This window comes from Tiliqua scincoides, chromosome 3 (genome assembly GCF_035046505.1).
Source record: "Tiliqua scincoides isolate rTilSci1 chromosome 3, rTilSci1.hap2, whole genome shotgun sequence".
Classification (NCBI taxonomy): domain Eukaryota; kingdom Metazoa; phylum Chordata; class Lepidosauria; order Squamata; family Scincidae; genus Tiliqua; species Tiliqua scincoides.
Window position 1 is genome coordinate 76,846,428 of NC_089823.1, and position 23,645 is coordinate 76,870,072.

At 41.6% G+C, this 23,645-nt stretch overlaps 1 protein-coding gene across 4 annotated transcripts in view; it reads right to left on the bottom strand.

Moving 5' to 3' along the window:
- The window catches only part of CNKSR2 (connector enhancer of kinase suppressor of Ras 2), a 202,072-nt gene that overhangs the window by 70,721 nt on the left and 107,706 nt on the right, over positions 1-23,645 (bottom strand). For 2 of the 4 annotated variants that reach the window (XM_066620484.1, XM_066620481.1), the window contains exon 9: positions 13,550-13,696. The exons of the other annotated variants lie outside the window; for them this stretch is intronic. In XM_066620484.1, coding sequence (XP_066476581.1) covers positions 13,550-13,696 — 147 coding nt within the window. The remainder of the gene's footprint in view (positions 1-13,549; positions 13,697-23,645) is intronic. 4 annotated transcript variants of the gene reach the window in all.

Below are 23,645 nucleotides of genomic sequence, written 5' to 3' on the forward strand. Positions count from 1 at the left end.
AGGTGAGAGTCACCCTCTCTGTCCATCTATGAGGATCCTGTCAATTTTGCTTGGCAGGTATTCGCTTTGAGAGGGGAAAGGGTTATACAGCACCCATTTCCTCCTCCTCCTCCTCTCACAGGACAGCTTCACTGGGCTACTGTTGCTCAATGGCTATAGTGGCAGAGCGCTCAGCATTGTATCCTACCACTACAGCATTATCACTAGTGTATTGACTGAGGTTTTTGCACTGGAGCCTGCTTTATGGCCATGAGCAGCTCTGCCCCCTGAGCCTGGCTTGCATTCTCTTGATGCATTCTGGAGCGAGCCTAGGCAAAGGAAAGGGCCTTCATGTGATGTGGAAGAGGCTGCAGAAGGCAGCCTGGAGCCCTCAAAATCCAGTGTTTTTGCAGTGCAACTGTAGGAAAAGCTATTTGGGGTTTTTTTTTGTGTTTTTTTTGCTTTACTTTCTACATGTTTTTAAAGTGGGTCCCAGTATCTGCGGGAACCGCAGATAGCCAAAACCACGGATACCAGATCCGCAGTTACCGGGGGATGCCTGTATATGCATAGAAATACAACTTAGTCAACGATAACCCAAATAGCTAATACACATTATAGGTAGTTATATGCTCCTTCCTTTTTTTTTTTTTACTGACCAATTAATTTTATATTGCATGCATGTTAGAAGTATTGCACATCATTTACTGAGCTCTCTTATAAAGTTGCATTTGTTTATGGGTTTATGTCATAATTTTATCTTGCAGCTGAAAAACACAAGAGATAAAGAAATATTCAGTAATAAGTCTTTTTAGAAAAGCATATATGACTCCCTTCAAAGGTTTTTTTTTTTAAAACATTTAATTCACTATTTGTATCCTGCCTTTCGACTTGAATCAAGTGCTCAGAACTAAGCTTCTTTGTAGTTAAAAACACAGTTTCATACATGGAAAGCCAACTGTGTTTAACAAAGCAATCCTATCCTCAAGTTATATAACTTAAGCAGGGGAACACAATGCTGCGCTGCCAGCATAGTGACAGCATTACGTTGACAGGACATCCTAGTGTAAAGAGCAAAACGTCAACAGAGCAAGGGCATGGTGTGGGTGTAGAGTTTAGAATGAATACTGTTCTTGCTCAGAGCTGACTACCACTGCCAACTAGGAAGTAACAGTATTCTTGCAAAGAGATGCTAAAAACAGCCTGTGAAGACAATAAATAGCTACAAATGACTGCTCCGTCCTCTTATTCCACTTCCTTGGCCTTAACAGTGTGTAGCACTTGTCTTTTCAGAAGTTTTACAGGCATTCCACTTCAGGATTCCAGATACAAAGTCCGTAAGGTATGCTATTTCTATTATCACAATTGGGGCTGTAAGGACAAGGTACTCCACAGGAGGCACACAGGCACTGAAGTGGGGCCTCTAGACACTTTTCATCCCTCAACCTTAATATCCCAAGGAATGCACAGCACTCAAAATTCATGGACGCACAGTAATTTTTCCTTCTCCCCTATCATGGGGGAAATCACGTAAGACCTTAACAACCTTCCATTACAATGAAATTTGTAGCAGTGTCTCACACACATGACAAAATAAGAACTACAGAAATGATTTCCCCTTAGCTACAAGCCATCAAATGTAGGTAAGCTCTATTAAACATTGGAGAAGACAACAAAGGGCATGGTCACTTTTATTTATGAAAATCAGTGACATTCTTTCTTGGAGGATCAGAGTCAAAAGAACCAATAAATGAAAACAATCGCTATTGTTCACATGGCATAGATGAATGTTGTGCTATAGCCATATTATCTTCCTTAAGAGGTGACTCCCGAAATGTAGACATCAGGAAAACTACTACTAAAAGAGTGGTAGACTAGGCAGGACCTGAACATGCAGATGACCCTGGAAAGGTAAGTAAAATTTTTTCTTATCTCCCCATCAGCTGCCTGAACTCCAGTGGGTCTCCTCAGACATATTCCAGCTATTTTGAGTACAGGGGCATTTGGGGGCTCAGAGCTGGAAACTTGCCCCACTGTTGCTGAGATCCTCTGCCTCCCACCCCTGAATTGTCCCCACCACCGACCTACCTGCCCTGGGAAGTATGGGCAGACACTTATGCCAGTGACCTTGAAGTACATGATGGCAGCACAACAGCAAAATTTACCACCATAACCCCAGGATAGGACTAGACTATTACTCCATCACCAACTACCAAATCATAGCTACTCTCTGTTCCAGCTGCTACCCATGTTTTTTTTCCCCCCTCATCTAGAGTTGCTAAATTAGCAACTCTGAGACTTAAATGTAAAATTTTAAAACAGCTCTTTAAATATTATCATATGTCCAATGAGGTGTAGTGTCCAAAGCCACACTTGGTTCCTCGATGACAGCTATTGGTATAGGTACTCATGTCATTGTCAGAGGGAGGTGCAAGGTCTAAGAGTGACCAGCAGACACTAGCAACTAATAGAACATGACCACATTATGGCTGGATGGAATGAGGGGAGGCTAGAAGAGGTGAGTGGGGAAGACCAGAAGTGATTGTGAGGAGCTCCAGAAGGATCTCTCCAAACTGGCAGAATGGGCAGCAAAATGGCACATACATTTCAATGTAAGTAAGTGTAAAGTCATGCACATTGGGGCAAAAAATCAAAACTTCACATATAGGCTAATGGATTCTGAGCTGTCTGTGACAGATCAGGAGAGAGATCTTGGGGTGGTGGTGGACAGGTCAATGAAAGTATCAACCCAATGTGCAGCGGCAGTAAAGAAGGTCATTTCTATGCTTGGGATCATTAGAAAAGGTACTGAGAACAAAACGGCTAATATTATAATGCCATTGTACAAATTGATGGTAAGGCCACACCTGGAATATTGTGTCCAGTTCTGGTTGCCACATCTCAAAAAGGACATAGTGGAAATGGAAAAGGTGCAAAAGAGAGCGACTAAGCTGATTACTGGGCTGGGGCACCTTTCTTATGAGGAAAGGCTACGGCGTTTGGGCCTCTTCAGCCTAGAAAAGAGATGCCTGAGGGGGGACATGATTGAGACATACAAAACTATGCATGGGAAGGATAAAGTGGATAGGGAGATGCTCTTTACACTCTCACATAATACCAGAACCAGGGGACATCCACTAAAATTGAGTGTTGGGCGGGTTAGGACAAAAGAAAATATTTCTTTACTCAGCGTGTGGTCTGTCTGTGGAACTCCTTGCCGCAGGATGTGGTGATGGCATCTGGCCTGGATGCCTTTAAAAGGGGATTGAACAAGTTTCTAGAGGAAAAAACCATTATGGGTTATAAGCCATGATGTGTATATGCAACCTCCTGATTTTAGAAATGGGCTATGTCAGAATGCCAGATGCAAGGGAGGGCACCAGGATGCAGGTCTCTTGTTATCTGGTGTGCTCCCTGGGGCATTTGGTGGGCCGCTGTGAGATACAGGAAGCTGGACTAGATGGGCCTATGGCCTGATCCAGTGGGGCTGTTCTTATGTTTTTATGAGGCTTTTTGGGCGTATTGTTGTACGTATTTGTACATTTTTGTACAAAGATCTCCAGCAGCTCATGAATTGTTTTAGCAAGGCCTGCCAAGACTTTGGACTGACAATCAGCCTGAAGAAAACATAGGTCATTGTTCAGGATGTGGACTCACCTTCCTGCATTACAATCTCTGTGCATGAACTGGAGGTTGTCCATGATTTTGTGTACCTTGGCTCAACGATCTCCGACACTCTTTCTCTCGATACCGAGCTAAACAAGCGCATCGGTAAAGCAGCTACCACGTTTTCCAGACTCACAAAGAGAGTCTGGTCCAACAAGAAAGCTGATGGAACATAACAAGATCCAGGTCTACAGAGCTTGCGTCCTGAGTACACTTCTGTACTGCAGTGAGTCATGGACTCTTTGCTGACAATAGGAGAGAAAACTGAACGCTTTCCACATGCGCTGCCTCCAACGCATCCTCAGTATCACCTGGCAGGACAAAGTTCCAAATAACACAGTCCTGGAAAGAGCTGGAATCCCTAGCATGTATGCACTGCTGAAACAGAGACGCCTGCATTGGCTTGGTCATGTTGTGAGAATGGGCGATGGCCAGATCCCAAAGGATCTCCTCTATGGAGAACTGTTGCAGGGAAAGCGCCCTACAGGTAGACCACAGCTGCAATACAAGGATATCTGCAAGCGGGACCTGAAGGCCTTAGGAATGGACCTCAACAGGTGGGAAACCTTGACCTTGGCCACTTGGAGGCAGGCTGTGCAGCATGGCCTCTCCCAGTTTGAAGAGACACTTGCCCAACAGACTGAGGCGTAGAGGCAAAGAAGGAAGGCCCGTAGCCAGGAAGACACACCAGGGGCAGACTGCACTTGCTCCCAGTGTGGAAGGGATTGTCACTCCTGAATTGGCCTTTTCAGTCACACTAGATGCTGTTCCAGAACCACTTTTCAGAGCGCAATACCATAGTCTTCTGAGACTGAAGGATGCCACTGATGTTGTACATGTTATTACCCAAAGGAGGCTGCTGGTCTATACACAATTCTTTTGGTTTAACTATACTGCTACTGTGCCTCAGGTGTATGTCAACCTAGCTCTTCCTCTTGCAAGACTGTGACAATTATGGAGACGTGTCTCTCTTGTGCATCGGTCACTCTTATCTGGGTCCCTCCTTCATGCTGAGCAGAAGCAGGAAAATTTTAGTACTTTACTGGTACCTGCATTAGGGGGTGGAACAAGCTGTACATCATGTAGTGTTCTTCTATTCTTACCTCAGTCCTGCTCCATTTGGCAACCTCCTCCCAACACTGCCATTGTGCAGTCTGAGATTAGCTGGTTGTCCTTTTGGGAGCCAGGTAGGAATTTTTTGCTGCTATCCAGAGTGACCTTGGGCTTGCAGTTTTTTTTTGCCTACCCCAGAATGGAATTGTACTTCTGAAGGCTAAACTTTGTTTTCTGAATATTTACACTTTTTAAAAGTCAATTTAGGAAGATGTAGGGCAGGCTAGGAGGCAAGAGCTGGTAGTTTGCTGTGAAAAAGGCACAGGGAAGAAAGAGGATGTACCACAGGCTGGCACGAGGTGACTACTGGGCCCAATTCATGACTCTTCTACCTGTGGTTCTGTGGTAAAGGAAAACCCTCTATGGAATGAGTGGTTTTGGTTTTAGTCCTCCTGCCCTCTTTTGTATCTAAAACCATTGTTGATGCCTTATCAATCAAACTGAAAATTTTGTCCACTGGAGGCCAAAACCTGAATGCTTTCCCTGGGTAGGATCAAAACCACTTCATTTGTTCCCATTATAATGTCCTTTCCCAAAACCAGGTGCAACCTGGTGTTGGTCCCTGTGATCTGCCTTATTATTTCTACCTATTTCATGTGCATATAGCCCTTTCTCTTGCAAAAAGCGAATTCTCTTCACATAGGCACCAATATGACAGTGTTGCATGGGTTCTCCATGAATGTCTCTTACTCACTGGACCCATGGACCTAGCTGGGTGTTGTGATTGGAGTAGCACTTCCTTTCTGCGTGACCCTGGCTTTTTGCCTGGCAAGGCCTCTCTGTAGACTTCATGCTATCTGGAGAGTTGAGCCTACATCTTTAGTGACTTCAGGAGTTTTATGTCAGTTGCTATTTTCCTGTTTGTTATGTTATGATGGTGTGCACTGGAAAGGGTGATGTGTAGAAGTTTTTACATACATAAACCTTTATTGACATACCAAGCATTAATAGGTCACAAACAACATACTAGCATATAAACAAAAACAAACAGTACTCCAGTTAACACATATTTGTTAGACCAGAAGCGAGTGTTGGTAAAATTAAATAGGGTAACAACCGCTGATTCCCAGACAACTAATCACAGTGAGGTAAACCCTTAGAGTTTGAAAGAGATAGTAAATACAGATTGACAATGTTGGATGACTAGCAGCAGCTATGAAGCAATCTGTTTGATACATTCTTGACATTCTGAGGCCAATAATACCAGAATACAGGCTTCATTCTGGTATATATGCTGGTAAATAAGGGAACAATTTAGTTTGCTGCAAATAATCATAAATGGGGAAATGTAGGAGGATATGAAATTTTCAATTACTCCCTTCTTACAGATACACAAGCAATCTTAAGAGTAGAGGTTTTTGAAAATGGTGCTATTTAATTTACTCAATAGCAAGCCCATTGTATTCAGTAAGACTTAGGATGTAGTAAGACTTAGGATGTAATCCTATCTCACAGCCCAGCCCTGAGCTGCCTGGAGCTCGGGGCTGACGCAGCGCCAGCAATGGCTGCTGTGGTGTCCTGTGCGGCTTGGGCAGCCGCCACTGCCTCCTCAGGATGTTTTTCCCCTTACCTGAGTAAGGGAAGTAATCCCGCAATTATAACTCAAGAAGTAACTCTTGAGCCAGTGCAGAATCGAAGAGTCCCGTGTTGGGCCATGTGGTCCAACATGAGGCTCAGGATCTGGTGGAGCTGAGCTCCATCAGTCCTGCCCCCTCCCACCCTACTCCCTCCCCCATCATGTCTCCTCCTCACTCTCCCTCCCCCCATCCTGGAACGCCTCCCCCCATGCCTTCACTCGCCCCTCTGCCGCCTGGTGTTCCAGGCAACCATAGGGTGATGGAATGCAGGCCCAGCACAGGAGCTGACCCAGCACAGGCTTGCACTGGGATGGCTCTGGCGCTGGGCCTGTGATAAGGGCTCTTATCTTACTGCTGTGCACACCAGCAGTAAGCTGGCACATAGGGCTCAGCATTGGACCCTTACTCCAAAAAGATGTGGTATCTTTCTACCTGCTTAAATTTGAGTTGTGTGAGTATAAGGTAGGGTGACACATTCATTGGTACCTTCTCTGTTTAAATAATATGGGAGCATCATTGGTTAGGAACCTTGAGATTGGTGGACAATGGTGGTGTTACCAAGTGCACTGCATGCCTTCCTGTCAGTGTTAGCATGTTGTATTTTGTTGCTGAGCCTATTGTGATGTATCTGCTGGTGGTTGCAAGTGTGTTAGTGCAACTGACCAACAGAGTGACACTATTAGTCGACAAAGCTTCCATACACTCACTAAATACTTATTAACTAACAAGGAAACACAGAAGCTTAGTATTGACAAAACCAATTTAGAATCACTGCATGATCAAGATGTTTCCTTTTGAAGGTCCAAGATGAGGACATACTACAAAGAAGCTAAAAGCATAACAGAGCATTTTGCACAAATTGCTCCATTGTTAAAAGTGATACCTCAGAAAATATTAATCAGAGCTCAAGGAAGGTATGGCTAAAGGTGAAATGCAGTGACCCATTTTTGAAGGGACAAATTATACATTATAACCAAAGTGATAGTTTCGGTTAAACAGTGAAAAGTCTATTTGTCCATAGAGAACTACATCAGTGCTCACACACTTAAATGGAAATCTTATACAGATAACTCATAGTCAGGCTTCTTACATTATACTTCAATCTTCACAGTCTGTTGAAAGAACATTATACAGATTATCAATTAGTCCAAAATATCTATTATTTTAAAGCAGGGCTATTTTCTAGAAAGCAGAGTAGTAGGATCCCTATAGATCCGTGAATCATGCCATTTACTACTCCCCACTCTTTACAACAGGATACAAAATTTACTTTGTGAGCCTCTGTTTGCTTTTTGAGAAGCAACTATAAGTGAAGAGCATCTTGTCCATTCCTCCCAAAACAGAAATAAAGAGATCAGGGGGAAAAACAGATTTGTGTCAGAAAAAGGCTGAAGAGAGCAATTTAGTCAAAATACGAATTTTGGTGTAAAAGGAGGATAGGTTTTGGGAAATACAAATAACTGCATGGCTATAGCTCAGAGACAAATTAACTACAGGTAGGGCATCTTTATGCATGGATTCAGCATCCACAGATTTGACTCAGTGTGGGTACCAGACCCAAGCTGGAGGACCTCATCTGACCTCCTGGAGGCTACTGGAAGCACTTTTTAGTAATGTCTGGGAGGTTTTCTGAGTCCTGGATAGGCTGTGGGCAACTTTTCTGGACCTCAGAAGCCCCCCCCCCAGAGGAATTGGAAAGGCACTTCCAGTTTTCACAAACCAAGCCCTCGTAGATCCAACTGTATTAATCTCAATTTAGCTGACGAACAGAAGCTATATAAAAGAAAAGTTATTGATTGTACAAACAACACACATTATAGTATGTAATATTTCTTTTTTATCTGCAGAGATAAAAATTCTAAGATGTGTCAGTACTGAAATTCCAAGTTTTAGTATCTGTATCAAGACAGTTCTGAATATTTTAAAATGTAAAAACGAATGTTAAGAGTTCATATCACCAAAAAACTAAGAGGCTAGACCGAGGACAACACAGTACTCTAGGTCAGTGGTTCTCCAACTTTTTAGAGGCCCTAGAGGCTGCTGCCTGATTTATGAATGCCAAGGTGTAGCTATAATGGTGACTGGGCAGCAGTGATCTCCCCCACAAGTAGCAGGTTGTTTAACCCTTGATGCACATAGCCTAATTTGTCCTGTCAGTTATGTGACCAAAACTTACTTTAATTATGTTTAAGATTGCACCAGCCATATTGAACTGAATGAAACCTGTGCAAGAACATTTTTCAGAAGATGATACTAGCGATATCTGAGAGTACACTGTTGGGAAAGTAAAGAGTAGTTATACTTATTCTGAACAATGTATCACAAGTCTGTATTTCAGCATTCTAAGTAGTAAAATGTCTTCTCTATGTTTTAATCTTCTCTTTACTTAACTTGCACATAAAAGTGCTTCAAAGTTAAGCTGAATTAAAAGAAAGATAATGTAAATCATTAGCTGAGTCACAGGTGTTGACAGCAGTTATACAGATCTTGGTTCATTTGTTACCTTACAGAGACAAATCTCTCAAATTGTAGAATCTCAAACTCTTTTGCTTCCTCCATCTCCTTTGAATACATACAAAAATATGAAATGGACTGTGCTCTATCTATTTTAATAGAGAGCTTTTCTTGGACCCACCTTATCTCAGAGTGAACAAGGCATATACAAAGGTATTTTCCTTGCAGTGTAATTGCATGGTAATTAAGCAACAACTTCAAAACCATCTACTGGTGAACAATGACACCATCTCCAATAGAACCACTGTCATTGATATATCATTCTATTTTACAAAGAGGAGAAGCAGTCCCACAATCTGAATTTTGGCTGACCAAAGACCCAATCCTAACCACCTTTCTAGTATTGACACAGTTGCACTGTAGCCCTAAGGAGGCTGAGGAGGCCTCTGTGACTGCCCCTCCACTACAGGATGCAGTGCATGCCTTTTATAGTCTCCATGTGTTTTCAGGTTTTCCCTGGGTATTATTTGCCATTTGCAGCCCTCGGGGGACCCCAATCGAGCCCGTTGGAAGGCCCCAGTCTCCAATGAGCCTCTGCCCCATTAGAGACTGTTGGAGCCAGGACTGGCCCACAACTGCTGGTCGTAACCACCAGACACAAGCTGCAGGCCTAGTTAGAGCAAGGCCTTTTATAGTCTCCATGTGTTTTCAGCTTTCCCCTGGGTATTATTTTAACACCCCCCAACTGCCTCTGAACAACTTATGTCTCTAATGTATTCCTTTATGTAAATTTATGTACATTTATGTAAATTTGAAATATAAATTCTTTTTCCCTAGCCCCCAACACAGTGTCAAAGAGATGATGTGGCCCTCCTGCCAAAATGTTTGCCCACTCCTGGTCTAAATGCATGGTTCTCCCAAAGGTTGAGAACAGTTTCTGGACCAACAGGGTAACTGAATTTCTTCTGTATTTTCAAAAGTAAAAACCTACTTTCAATTTTACATTAGGAAATCTACACTTCACAATTCTACTATATATTGATAAGTGTAGGTAAAGTGGCTACAAACTCATAGCATTTCACGCTATACAGATTGCATAATCAATATGTATTTCCTTCAGATATCTATTAAATAATTATTTTCGAAAAGATGTATTATGCATTTCATTATGTAAATGTATATATGAAAGTGCATTAGCATAGAAACAATAATATGTCTAACAAGAACTTGTTGAAAGTACAGCAACTTCTACTGATACAAGATTAAAACCTAAAGGTTTTGAACAAATGTTCAACAAAGCTACCAAATGCATAAACATGGTATTTTCCATCTCTAAATGGCCAGGGTCTTGGATACTTGAAGGACCAACTGCCTTTGAGATCAAGTGGGGAGGCTGGCTCTGGGTTCTGTCATTACCAAATTTGAGGCTCACAGGGACCCAGTAATGTGCTTTCTTTATGGTTGCATCCACTCTTCCCCCCCAAAAAAGGCTTTTCTAGCTTTGTCCATTGTGGCCTACCATAGTACTGCTAAATGACCTTCTTTCAATGGATGTGGCCTAATATAGCAGCTGTTTCGGAGGGAATTCCTGCTATTTTAATTTTTTGTCTATGTTTGGCTGCTGAGCTTTAATTGTTTTGTTGATTTTTTAAATTATAGATATTTCTGCTAAGATACTTAAACTTCCCTGAGCACCTACATAGGTACAAAGGTATCAAAAACTTGCAATGTTGTTACACAAGATTTCTAATCTAAAATAGGCAACCAACTTCCCCCTTAGCCTCCCAGCTTAAAATTAATTCTAAACCTGAATCTTTACAGCAAGACGTATTCCTACAGCTAACTACATAAATGGACATTTTCAACAATGTTCTTGCAGGCAAATGAAAAGTTATGGGTTAAAGTTTACCTCTTAACATTGTCTTATGATTTAATATGCATAAACAATGTGATCTAAATTATATTCCATATGAAAAAGAATGCTATTTAACATGATTTGAAAAGAGATTTTTTTTATCAACCTGCTGAAATTTTAAAATATATTTCAGCCACAGCATTAGGGTATCGTCAGTTCATATAACTGTAACATGTTTTATCATTTTAGCAGCCTGTACATTATTCAATTCCCTAATAATGACAGTTTATAGTACTAATTTGTCATAACAATGTTTCAAGAAAAAATAGAATGTACCACTTGAACATTTGAAGAGACAGACCAGTCTTGATACAATTTTAGGTGCCAAGATGCAATACTATAAAGAACTTGGGAATGCTATCTAAACACAATTATGCAGATATGTGGCATAAGGATATGCTAAAGTGCTCAAATGAATAGAGATGAGTTTAAGAAATGTTTGTAAAAAAACTCTTTGAACTTGGGCATCCCACTTTTAACTTTATATTCTGAGCTTGTTCTGGGCTGTGCTTACAATCTGTTCAGAAATTAAGAAATAGCTGCCTGTGAACACTTATGGACCAGGATAAAAGAAATTTAAAATAATATTTTAGCCTTCCTTTCAGACTCTCACTTTCTTTTTTTGACTTCACTTGTAGTCAATTACCCACAAACACAGGAATGTAGCAGTAGATTACATTAAGGCAGTGTTTCTCAAACTGTGGGCCAGAACCCACTAGGTGGGTCACGAGCCAATTTCAGGTGGGTACCATTCATTTAAATACAGTGATGCCTCGCGCAACAAATGCCTCGTGCAACGAAAAACTCGCAAGATGAAAGCGTTTTGTGATTTTTTTGGTGACTCACAAGACGAATTTTTCTATGGCCGTGCTTCGCAAGACGAATTTTTTTTGCATTTTTTTTGTTTTGGTTTGTTTTAAATCCCGCTTCGCAATACGAAACGACTCGCGGAGCGAATTAATTTCGTCTTGTGAGGCACCACTGTACTTCATTTTTAATATATTAGACTTGATGCTACCATGGTATATGACTGCATTTGGGGAAATGTTACAGATCTGTACTTTTTACAAGCTACTATGTATATGCCTCTAACAATGATAGTATGGGACTTACTCCTGAGTAAGTGTGGGTAGGATTGCTAATTAGGATTGTTAAGAATTTTCCTACTTGATGATGTCCCTTCTGGTCATGACATCACTTCCAGTGGGTCCTGGCAGATTCTCATTCTAAAAAGTGGGTTGTGGTGCTAAATGTGTGAGAATCACTGCATTAATGAGTCCAATGCCCCAGAACTTCTGATAACCAAAATCTATTTTAAAGTTCCAGAATGAGCAATGTTAGAGCCCAACCCTGAGCTCTGTGCACTGGCTTACCACCGGTGCACACTGTTGTAAACATGCCATAAGGCATGTTTGTGGGGCTTAGTGCTGACCCAGTGCCAGAGCTAGACCAGCACAAGCTCGCTCTGGGCTAGCACTGGTGGAAAATTGATGGAAAACTGGTGGAAAATTGATGCTCCACAATTGAAAATTGATGCTCCACTGCTTGGAGGTCGCCTGAACCACCAGGTGGCAAAGAGGTAGGTGGGGGCATGGGGGGAGGCAGAGAGGAGTTGTTCTGGGGTTGGTGGGAGGTGGGGGAGAGGGTGTGACCGGTGGACCTCAGCTCCATCAGATCCAGAGCTCCGTGTTGGGCTGTGTGGCCCGACACAGAACTCTTTGATTCTGCAGCAGCTTCAGAGAACCTGCCTGGTTGTGCTCAGGATGCAACCAGTTTTGGTGCCACAGCAGCCCCGCACTTCGGGTAGCTCAAGATTGGGCTGTTAGTCTGTTGAAGCAAAAACAGCAAAGAGTCCAGTAGCACTTTAAAGCCTAATACTAAATTTGTTGCCACATAATTCAACGTTGTTTCTACGTACTTTCACGTGTCTATTCAGAGAAGTGGAAATCAAAACTCATTTCTCAGACAAATGAGAGTTATTGAGTTATAGGGACAGGTAGGGAACTGTATAAACTTCAGAGTGATGTGACAGGTGGCAGGGAACTATTTTATGCTTGCAGTATCTAGCAGGATACAACAAATAAATGATATCTGTTTGTCTTCAGCATATAGGAGACTTTAGGACGAGGCTATTGTTCCAAGTTCTAACGGTGACAGGGATAACTTCCACTTCACATGCTTATTCAAGGGAGCAGCACTGAGTAGCTTCTTTCTCTTTCTGATGGTCACTTACTGAGTTTCCACTGGATTTCTTATAACACTCTCACCCCCTTGCCCTGTGACAATCAAATCTCTGTTTGGGTGTGGGAAGGAGTGGAAGGAGGAAGATGAAAGTGTGCGTAAGCTCCTAGAACAGAAATCCTAGACCCTGTTTCTCTTCAAGCAGCATGATCGCAGTACTATCATTTCTCTATTCCTCAGGTATCTCTTGCTCCAGGGAATCAATGTCACAGTTTGAAAACCCAGGACTTAAGCATGTGGTTGAACTGCAGCCTACTGATTTTTTTTTAAATGAATCAGGGTCACATAATGCCTTTTCTCCTGCTTCATGTTGCATAGTAACTTGTTATTATTTTTCCTTTTGTCAGGATATCTGAAATTCTATAAAATAGGACTTGCAAACATGGAATTGAGGAATACAGGCCTGCTTTTAATTTTACAAGCTTAAGATTTAATGTCAATTGAATGCTAACAGAATAAATTACCAGAGATCATTTCACAAAGCATTTTCCAAAGCACACAAGACTAAATCCACATATGCTGCTGAGATGAAGCACAATAAAGCAGCACGGAGATAATCTACAGCTAAAATGATGGTGTATGATTTATGATTAAGCATTGTTACCTGCAGAGCAAGGGGCTTCCATCTCATATTTTTCAGTAAAGCTGGTGCTGAGGTAAGCATGCTCTGAGGTCGCTTTTTCAAAGTTAAGATAACACCACTCGGATCCTCTCGTAGTGCATTCACCAAATTTTTCAACTGCCACCCCACCTGGTAACCAGCAAAATTATTACAATAAAATTGAGGTACAATATTCACAATGTTATCTCCTCCTTTTAATATGATTAGTAAAATTATCAAAACTTTAGAAGCTTAGTTTTTAAAAAGTCACAATGTACATCACTGAATCATCCAAAAATCAGTAATATCAAAATTAATTACAATTGGTTATGTGCAATTTAAGCTTTAAAAAAATGAATACAGTCCTGATGCTAAGCTTGTTGGGGCACTTATTTTAATTTTTTGTGATCTTTTAATAATTTTGTACTAATTACAGCTCAGTACTGAAACATCAAAGTAGCCAAAAAGAGGCTTAAAAATGAAAAAAAGAAATGACAACTGGCCTATAATTTAAACTACTAACATTGTTTAGCTGCACATCTCATACATTATTTTCTATAACTGAGCATGCTACTACCATTTAACATTTCATGTATATTAACATTATGATTAACTATAAGAACCGATTGATCAAAGTTAAGAAAATGAAAGGAAAACAAGAGGTCTTTAAAGCATCAGAAAAAATTATTAGAACTAAGTAATTATTAAAGACTTCATGGTTTTTCAGTTCATTCTAAATGGCTCTAAAATTTTCAAAGTCCATAAATTAATACATACATGTATGAAACGTGAATTATTCAGAAGATCAAGCTAGATGCTGTATGTGTTTATATACAGTATTGGAGCATGCACATCAAGTGCCAGAAATCATGACAGTATCCTTGCATAAGCTTCATTATGGCATTTTAGTCAGATACGTCGGAACAAATGTTTTCAACCAGAGCGTATTATAGCCGGACGTGGCGATAACCACTAGCTCTGACAACCAACCTAATCAAGGTTTTGAAAAAGGTTGATCTGCACTAGATACTCTTCTGACCTCTAAAGCACAAACATGCTGAGATGCTTGACTATAATTATTTCCCCTTTGTCCCCTATATTCCACACCAGGTATGGAGACAATTGCTGGGATAGCAGCATGCTATCTCCCCCATGGTGGAGTTTTTGTGCCTAAGGACCTTCAGTCAAAAAAAATACCCTTTTTTTCTAAAGAGGCTTCCCAGACTTCTTATCTGGTGCTAAAACACTATATTTGGTACACAGAGAACAGGCACAACACATATGGCAGGACCTCTTCCAGATGTCCCAAAGTATGTGACCAAATGTCCTATACTTTAAAAGAAAAGACTGTAAACTGTTAAGTACTGAAAAGTATCAGCCTAGGAAGAAGGGATTAACTTCTGAGTGGAATGTAGTTGGGGAATCATTAACTATTGCCTCTCATTAACTATTAAGCTGAATACTCTATAGGAAGCACCTCAGGATATAAATGCATCAATTTTATTTCCATATCCACTACGTTTCTGATAGCAGCTAATTCATGCAAGGGGAGCAATGTTCCTGTAATTAGCAGCATGGAAGTTTGAAAAAAGATACAAGTACTTTGTCTAACTCAGCATTTCTCAAACTGTGGGTCAGGACCCACTAGGTGGGTTGCAAGCCAATATCAGGTGGGTCACGTAGCACCTAGCTCAGAAGGCACTGAAAATACAGGATACAGAGTCGCTGGGCTGCTTTGCCCTGAATAGGAGGGAAGATGGGACGCTGGAAAGGAGGAGGGCTGTTGATTGAAGAAGGATCCGTGTTCTGCTTTGCCTTCCAAGCTGAAATGTTTGAATTCAAAGCCATATAAGATAACAGCACAAGCGTGCCCTGTAATGGAACATTTGGCTGATCACGGCTTAGGGTTGAAGTCTAAATTGATGCTGTCACTTTTGGCCATGACATCACTTCCAGGTTAATGAAATCACTTCCAGTGTGGGTCCTAACAGATTGGGATTCTAAAAAGTGGGTCCCATTGCTAAACATTTCAGAACTACTGGTCTAAGTTGTTCTCCATACCACCTTTGGAGGTGCAGCAGACAAAGCAATGAATATGATGTCCACCTTTCTTCTTTTGGTCATGCCAGCTGCCTCTGTATGCCTTCCACAATGTGTGTGTATGTATTTATGTCCGTGCATATGAAGCTATGCCTATACAATTAACTATAAGAAATGTGAAATTGCAGAGGGGGTATGAATAATCACAATGTGATGATGTAAATCAATGCAGTCATCATTCTACATATAACATTGCAATATAGCCATCCTGATAGGTACATTGCATTGGTTTATTTGTTTTTTAAAGATGGCATCCATAAATAAAGCTGTCATGAACAGTTGTAAGCCACTGCTGCTGCTGTTATTGCTTCCCTACCATACAGGTAATATCATAAAGAAGAATCCAGGGAAGAAGCCCTCCCTGGATTCCCCGGTGTTGGATAACTACCGGCCAGTCTCCAACATCCCGTTTCTGGGCAAGGTAATTGAGCGGGTGGTGGCGGCCCAACTCCAGAGGGTCTTGAATGAAACGGATTATCTGGATCCTTTTCAATCTGGTTTCAGGCCGGGCTTTGGGACGGAAACTGCCTTGGTCGCCTTGGTGGATGACCTACGCCGGGGACTGGACAGGGGGAGTGCGTCCCTGTTGGTCCTGCTGGACCTCTCGGCGGCGTTCGATACCATTGACCATGGTATCCTTCTGGGCCGATTGGCCGAGTTGGGAGTTGGAAGCACTGTTTTGCGGTGGTTCCGCTCCTACCTGGAGGGTCGGTCCCAGATGGTGGTGCTGGGGGATGCCTGTTCGACACCCTGGCCTTTGAGGTGCGGGGTGCCACAGGGTTCAATTCCGTCCCCCATGCTATTTAATATCTACATGAAACCGCTGGGAGAGGTCATCCGGGGGTTTGGAGTGGGGTGTCATCAATATGCTGATGACACCCAGCTCTATCTTTCCTTTCCTCCCGACTCCAGGGTGGCAGTTGAGGGCCTGGAGCGCTGTATGGAAGCAGTGAGGATCTGGATGGGGGCTAATAAGCTGAAATTAAATCCAGATAAGACAGAGGCTCTCCTGGTTCGGAAATCCTCGATGCACGTACTGGACTATCGGCTTGCTCTGAATGGGGTTGCACTCCCTCTGAAGGAGCAGGTCCACAGCTTGGGGGTCCACCTGGATTCGCAGCTGCTCCTGGATTCCCAGGTGGCAGCTGTGGCTAGGGGGGCCTTCGCTCAGCTTCGGCTGGTGCGCCAGCTGCAGCCGTACTCGGATCGTGCAGACCTGGTCACGGTGACATCGAGGTTAGATTATTGTAAAGCGCTTTGTGTGGGGCTGCCCCTGAGGACGGTTTGGAAACTGCAATTAGTGCAGAATACGGCGGCCCGTGTGGTCACTGGAGGTAGGCGGTTTGACTCTGTCAGCCCGCTTCTCCGGGGGCTGCATTGGCTGCCCATTCGTTTCCGGGCCCAATTCAAGGTGCTGGTTTTGACCTTTAAAGCCCTATACTGCTCTGGGCCAGGGTATCTCAGAGATTGCCTACTTCCGTACAATCCGGCTCGTCCTCTTAGGTCATCAGAGAAGGCCTTTTTACAAGTGCCGCCGCCTAAGGAGGTACGTGGGGCAGTGGCAAGAAATAGGGCCTTCTCAGTAGTGGCACCAACATTATGGAACTCCCTTCCCCTTGACTTGAGAATGGCTCCCTCTCTTGAGACTTTTCGGCAAGGCCTGAAGACATTTTTGTTTAAAGAAGCCTTCTGAGTGCATGGCCTTTTTTAAACATCTTTTCTGTATCTTTTAATATTTTTACAGGCCTGATTCCTCTGATTTGCTACGTTTTGCTCCTTTTATCTGACTTTTTATCTGACTATGGTTTTTATGGGTATATGTTAATGTGTTTTTAATATGTTTTTATTTGTGGTTAAATTATGTTTTTAATTGTTTTTAATATGTTGTGAGCCGCCCTGGGTCCCTTTGGGGAGAAGGGCGGGATATAAATAAAGTTTATTATTTATTATTATTATTATTATTATATAAAGCAGTTGGCCAAGTGCCATCATGGGAGGGTGTGGAGAGGTGAGCTGAATGCCACTTTGAGGGAGAGTAGGAACTAACAATCTGATAATGATCAAAACAGAATTAATATCATAAGTTAACCATGCATAGTTAACCATGTTTGCTGAAATATAAGATCATGTCAGGAATATAGCTGTGCCAAAGGCCAATAAGTTAATCTTAGAAGTAGTGACAATGAAGCTGTTGAGTTGCAGGAAATATCCATCAGTCCAGTTGACAATAAGAACAACTTGAGCAAGGGACCCACTTTTGGAACAGATTAAGACAGAAATAATGGTTTCCCATTCTAGCCATCCAAGAACCCAATCTCTTCCCCCCACCCCCGCATTGGTGCAGCCACACACCGAAAAGGAGCATGCTATATCCAGCAGGTGTGGACCAGGAGGTTTCAGAGGGGAAAGGGGATTTAAATACATTTACCCCTTCATAAACCTCCTACTCTGCAATGTGTCTCCTTTGAATTCTGTAAATCTGTAACTTCTCCCGTTTGAAAAGAAAAAGGGAGCAGAGAATAGAATTGGGCTGTATGCTTGTTTTCTTGATAGCCAGTGTTACCACCTATAGGGCAAAGTCAGATACAGTTCAGAAATGGAAAACTGTCCACTGAGCAGGAGAACTGTCTGAAAAAGTTGACATTCCATCCAACTTCTGAAATTTTTCAAAAATCCATCTTTTCCTCCCCATCATCATGCCATGTTGGGAAGTGAAGTATAAAACCCCATTTTGGAAACCATCATTTGCAAGTGCAGAAGACATTCTGTATTCGCTCCTGGAATTCATGCAATACAGAAGCAATCCAGCTGGGTTTTTATAAGAATCTCTTGAACCAGAACCTCCTGTTATTGTGCTCTTGACCTTGACTTTAAATCTTTTAACTGCCTACCCAGTGTGCAGTCTAAAACAAATCAACAAGTGCTAAACACTTAACTGTTATTTAAATAAACTTCATGCAACTACAAGCACTGAACCAAACCTTCTCCCAATTATATGACATATATATTTTATTTAAATGATTTATATTCCACCTTACCCTCAAAATATATGAACCACTCAAGGTGGTGTACAACACAGAGAAAAAATAGCAGTAAAATAACAAAATAGGAATGAAAGTGTAATAATAATAAAAATCACAAAGAACTGTATAATAAAAAAATTAAAAGCAAAATACAACCACAAAACCCCAAAGCAACTAATTAAGAAGAGAAGACCAGACAGAAAAAGGAAGTCTTCAGCCCTCATTCAATTTCCTGTAAGATTAACAGCCCAATCCTATTCCCCCTTCCTACCGGTGTAACTAACATTGTGTTGGTAGAGGCTGATTTCTGGAAAGTTGCCTCTGCCAATGTTGCCCTGCTGGCAGGGAGGGCAGAGCAGCCTCCCATGCGCTGATGGACCACCAGAGACCCTTAGGAGCAGTTAAGTCCATGTAGGGGATTGGAACGATATGGAGAGGGAATTGAACAGGGAAGGGGTGGGTAGAATGGCAAAGGGGTGGGAGGATCTAGGAGGTTGGCAGATCAGGTCTGGGAGGGGGTCGGATTGGCAGAAGTGACCCCCTTTCCTGGGCCTGATCCACCTTCCCGCCTAAAGGTAGACTTGCACCAGCAACTGACCTGAGTGCAGATTTGAGGTGAACCATAGTGGCTGCTGAGCCTTACTCAAGGGCAAGGGGACAAATGTCCCCTTTCCCTGGGGAGACCTCCAGAAGACAACTACCCTCCATGGGATAGATTGGCAGCCCTGTCAACACCACTGCATCACTAAGAGGAAATTCAGATAAGACTGGGCTGCACAACTATTTTACAATACTAAAATATTTCTAAAACTAGATTTTGAATAAATATAACAGATTTGTTTTCAAGTAATTATAATGATTACATCGGGTTGTATTCCAAGCAAGATGATTATGAGGAAGCAGCACTGAAATAATTGAGCCAAGCTGTGATTAACTTATGTCCAGCTAATTTTAATGGGTCTTAGGAATCCTAACTTTGTTAAGATACAACAACCATATTATATTAAATTATTGTTATTTCTTTAAAAGTACACTGATCAAATTTTTGAGTGCCAAGAGATCAGAAATAACTAAAAATAAATCTGCCTCAAATGAAGCATGGTGTGACTAGCGGCATTTTCTGATTTTGGCTTAGCAAAATATTTACTTTCCTCAAACTCCTTCATTCTGTCTTCAGTTATAATATCATTTCTGAGCCAAAATACAGTGTGCACTATTCTATACATGATTATGATCGACAGTTGGTCATACAGGACACACTTGGTAGATATCTTGGGGCCCAATCCTACCCAATTTTCCAGTGCCGGTGCAGCTGTGCCAATGGGGTGTGCACTGCGTCCTGTGGTGGGGAGGTAGTCGCAGAGGCCTCCTCAAGGTATGGGAACATTTGTTCCCTTACCTTGGAACTGCATTGCGGCTGCACTGGTACTGGAAGTTAGACAGGATTGGGCCCTTAAAGGGCATATGATGTTAAGACCACTAGTTATCTTTTCTACATTTTATTAAGAAAAACATGAATTTGTATTATACCCCCGAAAGAGTACATTGTACTGCATTCATACTGTTTTAAGAATTATAATTTTAAAATGTGGTACAAAATTTAGCATGTTCAATAACAGATGTAAGTGAATAATTAGGCAACAATAAGATGCAAAAACGATAAGGATGCCCTGCTCCTTGTTTATTACCTTATGTGGTCTTTACTATTTAGAGTCATATAAAAGCAAGCCTTTTAAATGGCTTTAGAGCTTCTGAAGACAGAATTCTTAATATGCATTTTCTCCTATCCTTTGAGTCACATCCCCCAAAGCAGTGCTGGAGAATGTATTATTGAAGGTAGAGTATGTTTATGATTCAGCCTTCAAGTATGTATTTCCTGAATCCTTCACTATGAGTAAAACTCCTGCTTTATGTCTTTAATCCATTTTCTTCTAAACCAACTAATTTAAAAAAAGAACTCAAACTTAGTTAATTTACAACATTAAAAAGGTAATTTGTGAATATATGCTAATAGCAAAAGGTCCTCTTGAGCTATAAGCTTTACTGACCCAAAAGTTTGACTCTGCCAAGCAGTACGTGGGTGTTACCTCTGACTCGGGATGCATTACTCACGTTACAGTTGATAAGAGGCAGAGCCTGGAATGACAGAGACACAGAAGTTTAGGGTGAAGAGAACCACAGCTTCCAAGTCCTCCTCTTAGGCATGATGTGAAAAAAACTCTTGGAGTAGGAAGATACTTAAATGTATCATCATAACTTAGAATTAAAGTACTGATCAATTTCAATGCTCTATGGGCTATCTGAATGCTCAAAAAGAAAAAAAATTAAGGGACAATCCACCCACTTCCACTTTTGATTTACGCATTTAGTATGCCAATCCCAAACTTCTTTACTTGGAAATAAATTTTATGGATTACTTTATTTCCAAGTAATCATACTTAGGATCCTTAGTCTTGAGTCAGTGTCTTTCGATCATTTGTTAGGAATTTCTACAAAGGTCAATAGCGTCACTCTGGATGAGGCTCTCCAAGTTGATTGCTTCATGGAAAAATATCTGAGAGCAACAACAGGTACTTCCCTGGTTTAAAAATGCTAAATCATAATTCAAACAACAATGGCCAAGAAATTAGTTCCATAAACCTAAGGGGACTGGTGTTCTTCTTGAATGTGACCCCTGATGTGGCATGCCACATCGTTTTTGTAAAAGGGGAGTTTCAAAATCGGTTTGCAATCTGGAGAGTGAGCTAGCTGTTGAAAGAGAGATAACGAAAGACCAAAATTCAGTACAGTAGTGCAAGTCCTTGTATGCACATATATAGCTCTTTGGATCCTGCCCAGCCTGTATTATATGCCTCCTAGTGGCTTATGCATGCTCAGTCATTTATTTTACTTTTGTTTTTTTAAAATAACATCAGGAACCTATATTACATCGCAAGCTGCTGTATCATCTCACAATCATCTCAAATGTGATTGGCATGCAGTGTGGAAGACTGCTGTTTGAAAAATCAAGTCTAAAGTCCCATGAGGGATGTCAAGATAGTTGCAGGAACTGCTATACTACGGCCTGTTGAGTTAATCTGTTTTTTAGCTGAAGGAAGCTTTGTGTTCATTATTTTGTACACAGTATTACATTATCTCAGACTGTAATATTCCCTTAAATGAGATATTTATTTTTTTAACTATATAATGAATTTTCCAAACTGTGTAATGTAATGTTTTACCATTAGTCACTGTGAAATGGTTTCTGGTTCAGCAGAGAGAATTAAGAACTGGGTTCTTCATTATGAATCTGACAGCCCAATCCTATCCCCTATCCTATTCATCAGCCCATAGCACACAGCACTGCTGGAGTACACTACATGATAGAATTATTAGGCCATTAGGACTGCAGGTCACACCCTGCCTTATCTTAAATATTGCACAATCTGTTGCGTTTCAGTGCTTGTTATGCTTTCTTTCTCCTCTCACAAATGCACAGTCATAAGTCTTTGCCATCCTTTTCTTAAATTAATGGGAGCATCAATTGGTTCAGATATAATGCTGTCAACAAACAAATGTTTTCTGGAACTTGATAGTAAACAATGGATGAATGCAGTGGCGTTGCTAGGGGGTGTGGGTCACACTGGGTGACATGCACTGGAGGGGTGACACGCTAAAATCGCAATGGTTAGGGAAAAGCCCTTCATCTTATATACCGTTGGATGTGGACTTTCCAGCAGAATGCAATGAAAAAAAACAGGAGTGAAATATCTCCTTTCTAACAAAAGTTATTGGCAAAAAATCAGAAAACTAAAAATCCATGGAACCCTATCGAAAGTGAAACTCAGCCATATCATGCATTTACTCACGAGTAGGTGAACGTGCCTTAGTCTATCAGAAAGGGCAGGCTGAGAGGAATCCAACAACACTAGAATGGTCCTGATCCAATGAATGCAGCCCCCCAAAAACACCAGAGAAGGAGGTCTCTCCCTCCAAGCTGGTGAATGTATTGAGCCCTATGGAAAGCAAACTAAGCCTCACGGTCGCGTTTACTCACGAGTAAGCAAATGTGCCTTGGCTCATGGTCAGGACAGGCAAAGGGGAATGTGAGACCACCAGAATGGTCCCAATCTGATGGGACTGGAGCTCAACAAATGCTCCAGAAGGCAGCCGCCCGCCCCCCAAAAAAAGAATAAGAGAGGCTTCAGCTGGTTAGGTGAATGTTTTCTATTTTAGACTTGTAAAGCCAGGTGGGTCCTGATAGTGATATGCTTGAAATATAAAAACTTAAATTGAACGGGGGTAGGGCTGAAAATCTTACTGATTTGGGGAGGGGGGCGGTGATTGCAGGCAGGCTACAGAGAAAATTTACTTTGTGGAACAGGGCTGGCTTCACCTTATTTAATTATGTGTTTTACTTTAATTATTTATAATTATTTTAATTTGCTTTATGATGTCACTTCCAGCCATAACATCACTTCTGGTGGGTCCTGGACAGATTGTCATTCTAAAAAGTGGGTCCCAATGCTAAAAGTTTGAGAACTGCTGCAATAAGGTGTTAATAAGTTGACACCCTGCAGGAGCTGTGACACCACTATTAACCAAAATCACAAATATCAGTTTGGGGAAATAATTCCAACATGATATATATCAATCAATGCATAATTTCATGCAGAATGCAATGAAACAAACCACATTGAAACATATTTATTCTATCAAAAGGTACAGCCAAATAACCAGTGGGGGTGAGGCGATGGTACATCACCATGTCCACCACCTGGGGTGTTGCCCCACCTACTGCATGGGGTGACACGCTGGCATCCTGCACTGGGTGATGCGAACCCTAGTGACGCCACTGGATGAATGTTCCAATTAGTTTTCTAGAACTTGTTAGAAAAGGATGAATGAATGTTCCAATTAGTAAACAGAGTGATGTAACTGAACTGTTAACTGGTATAAGCCACTATTAGCACTATCATAAACACCTTTATAGGACT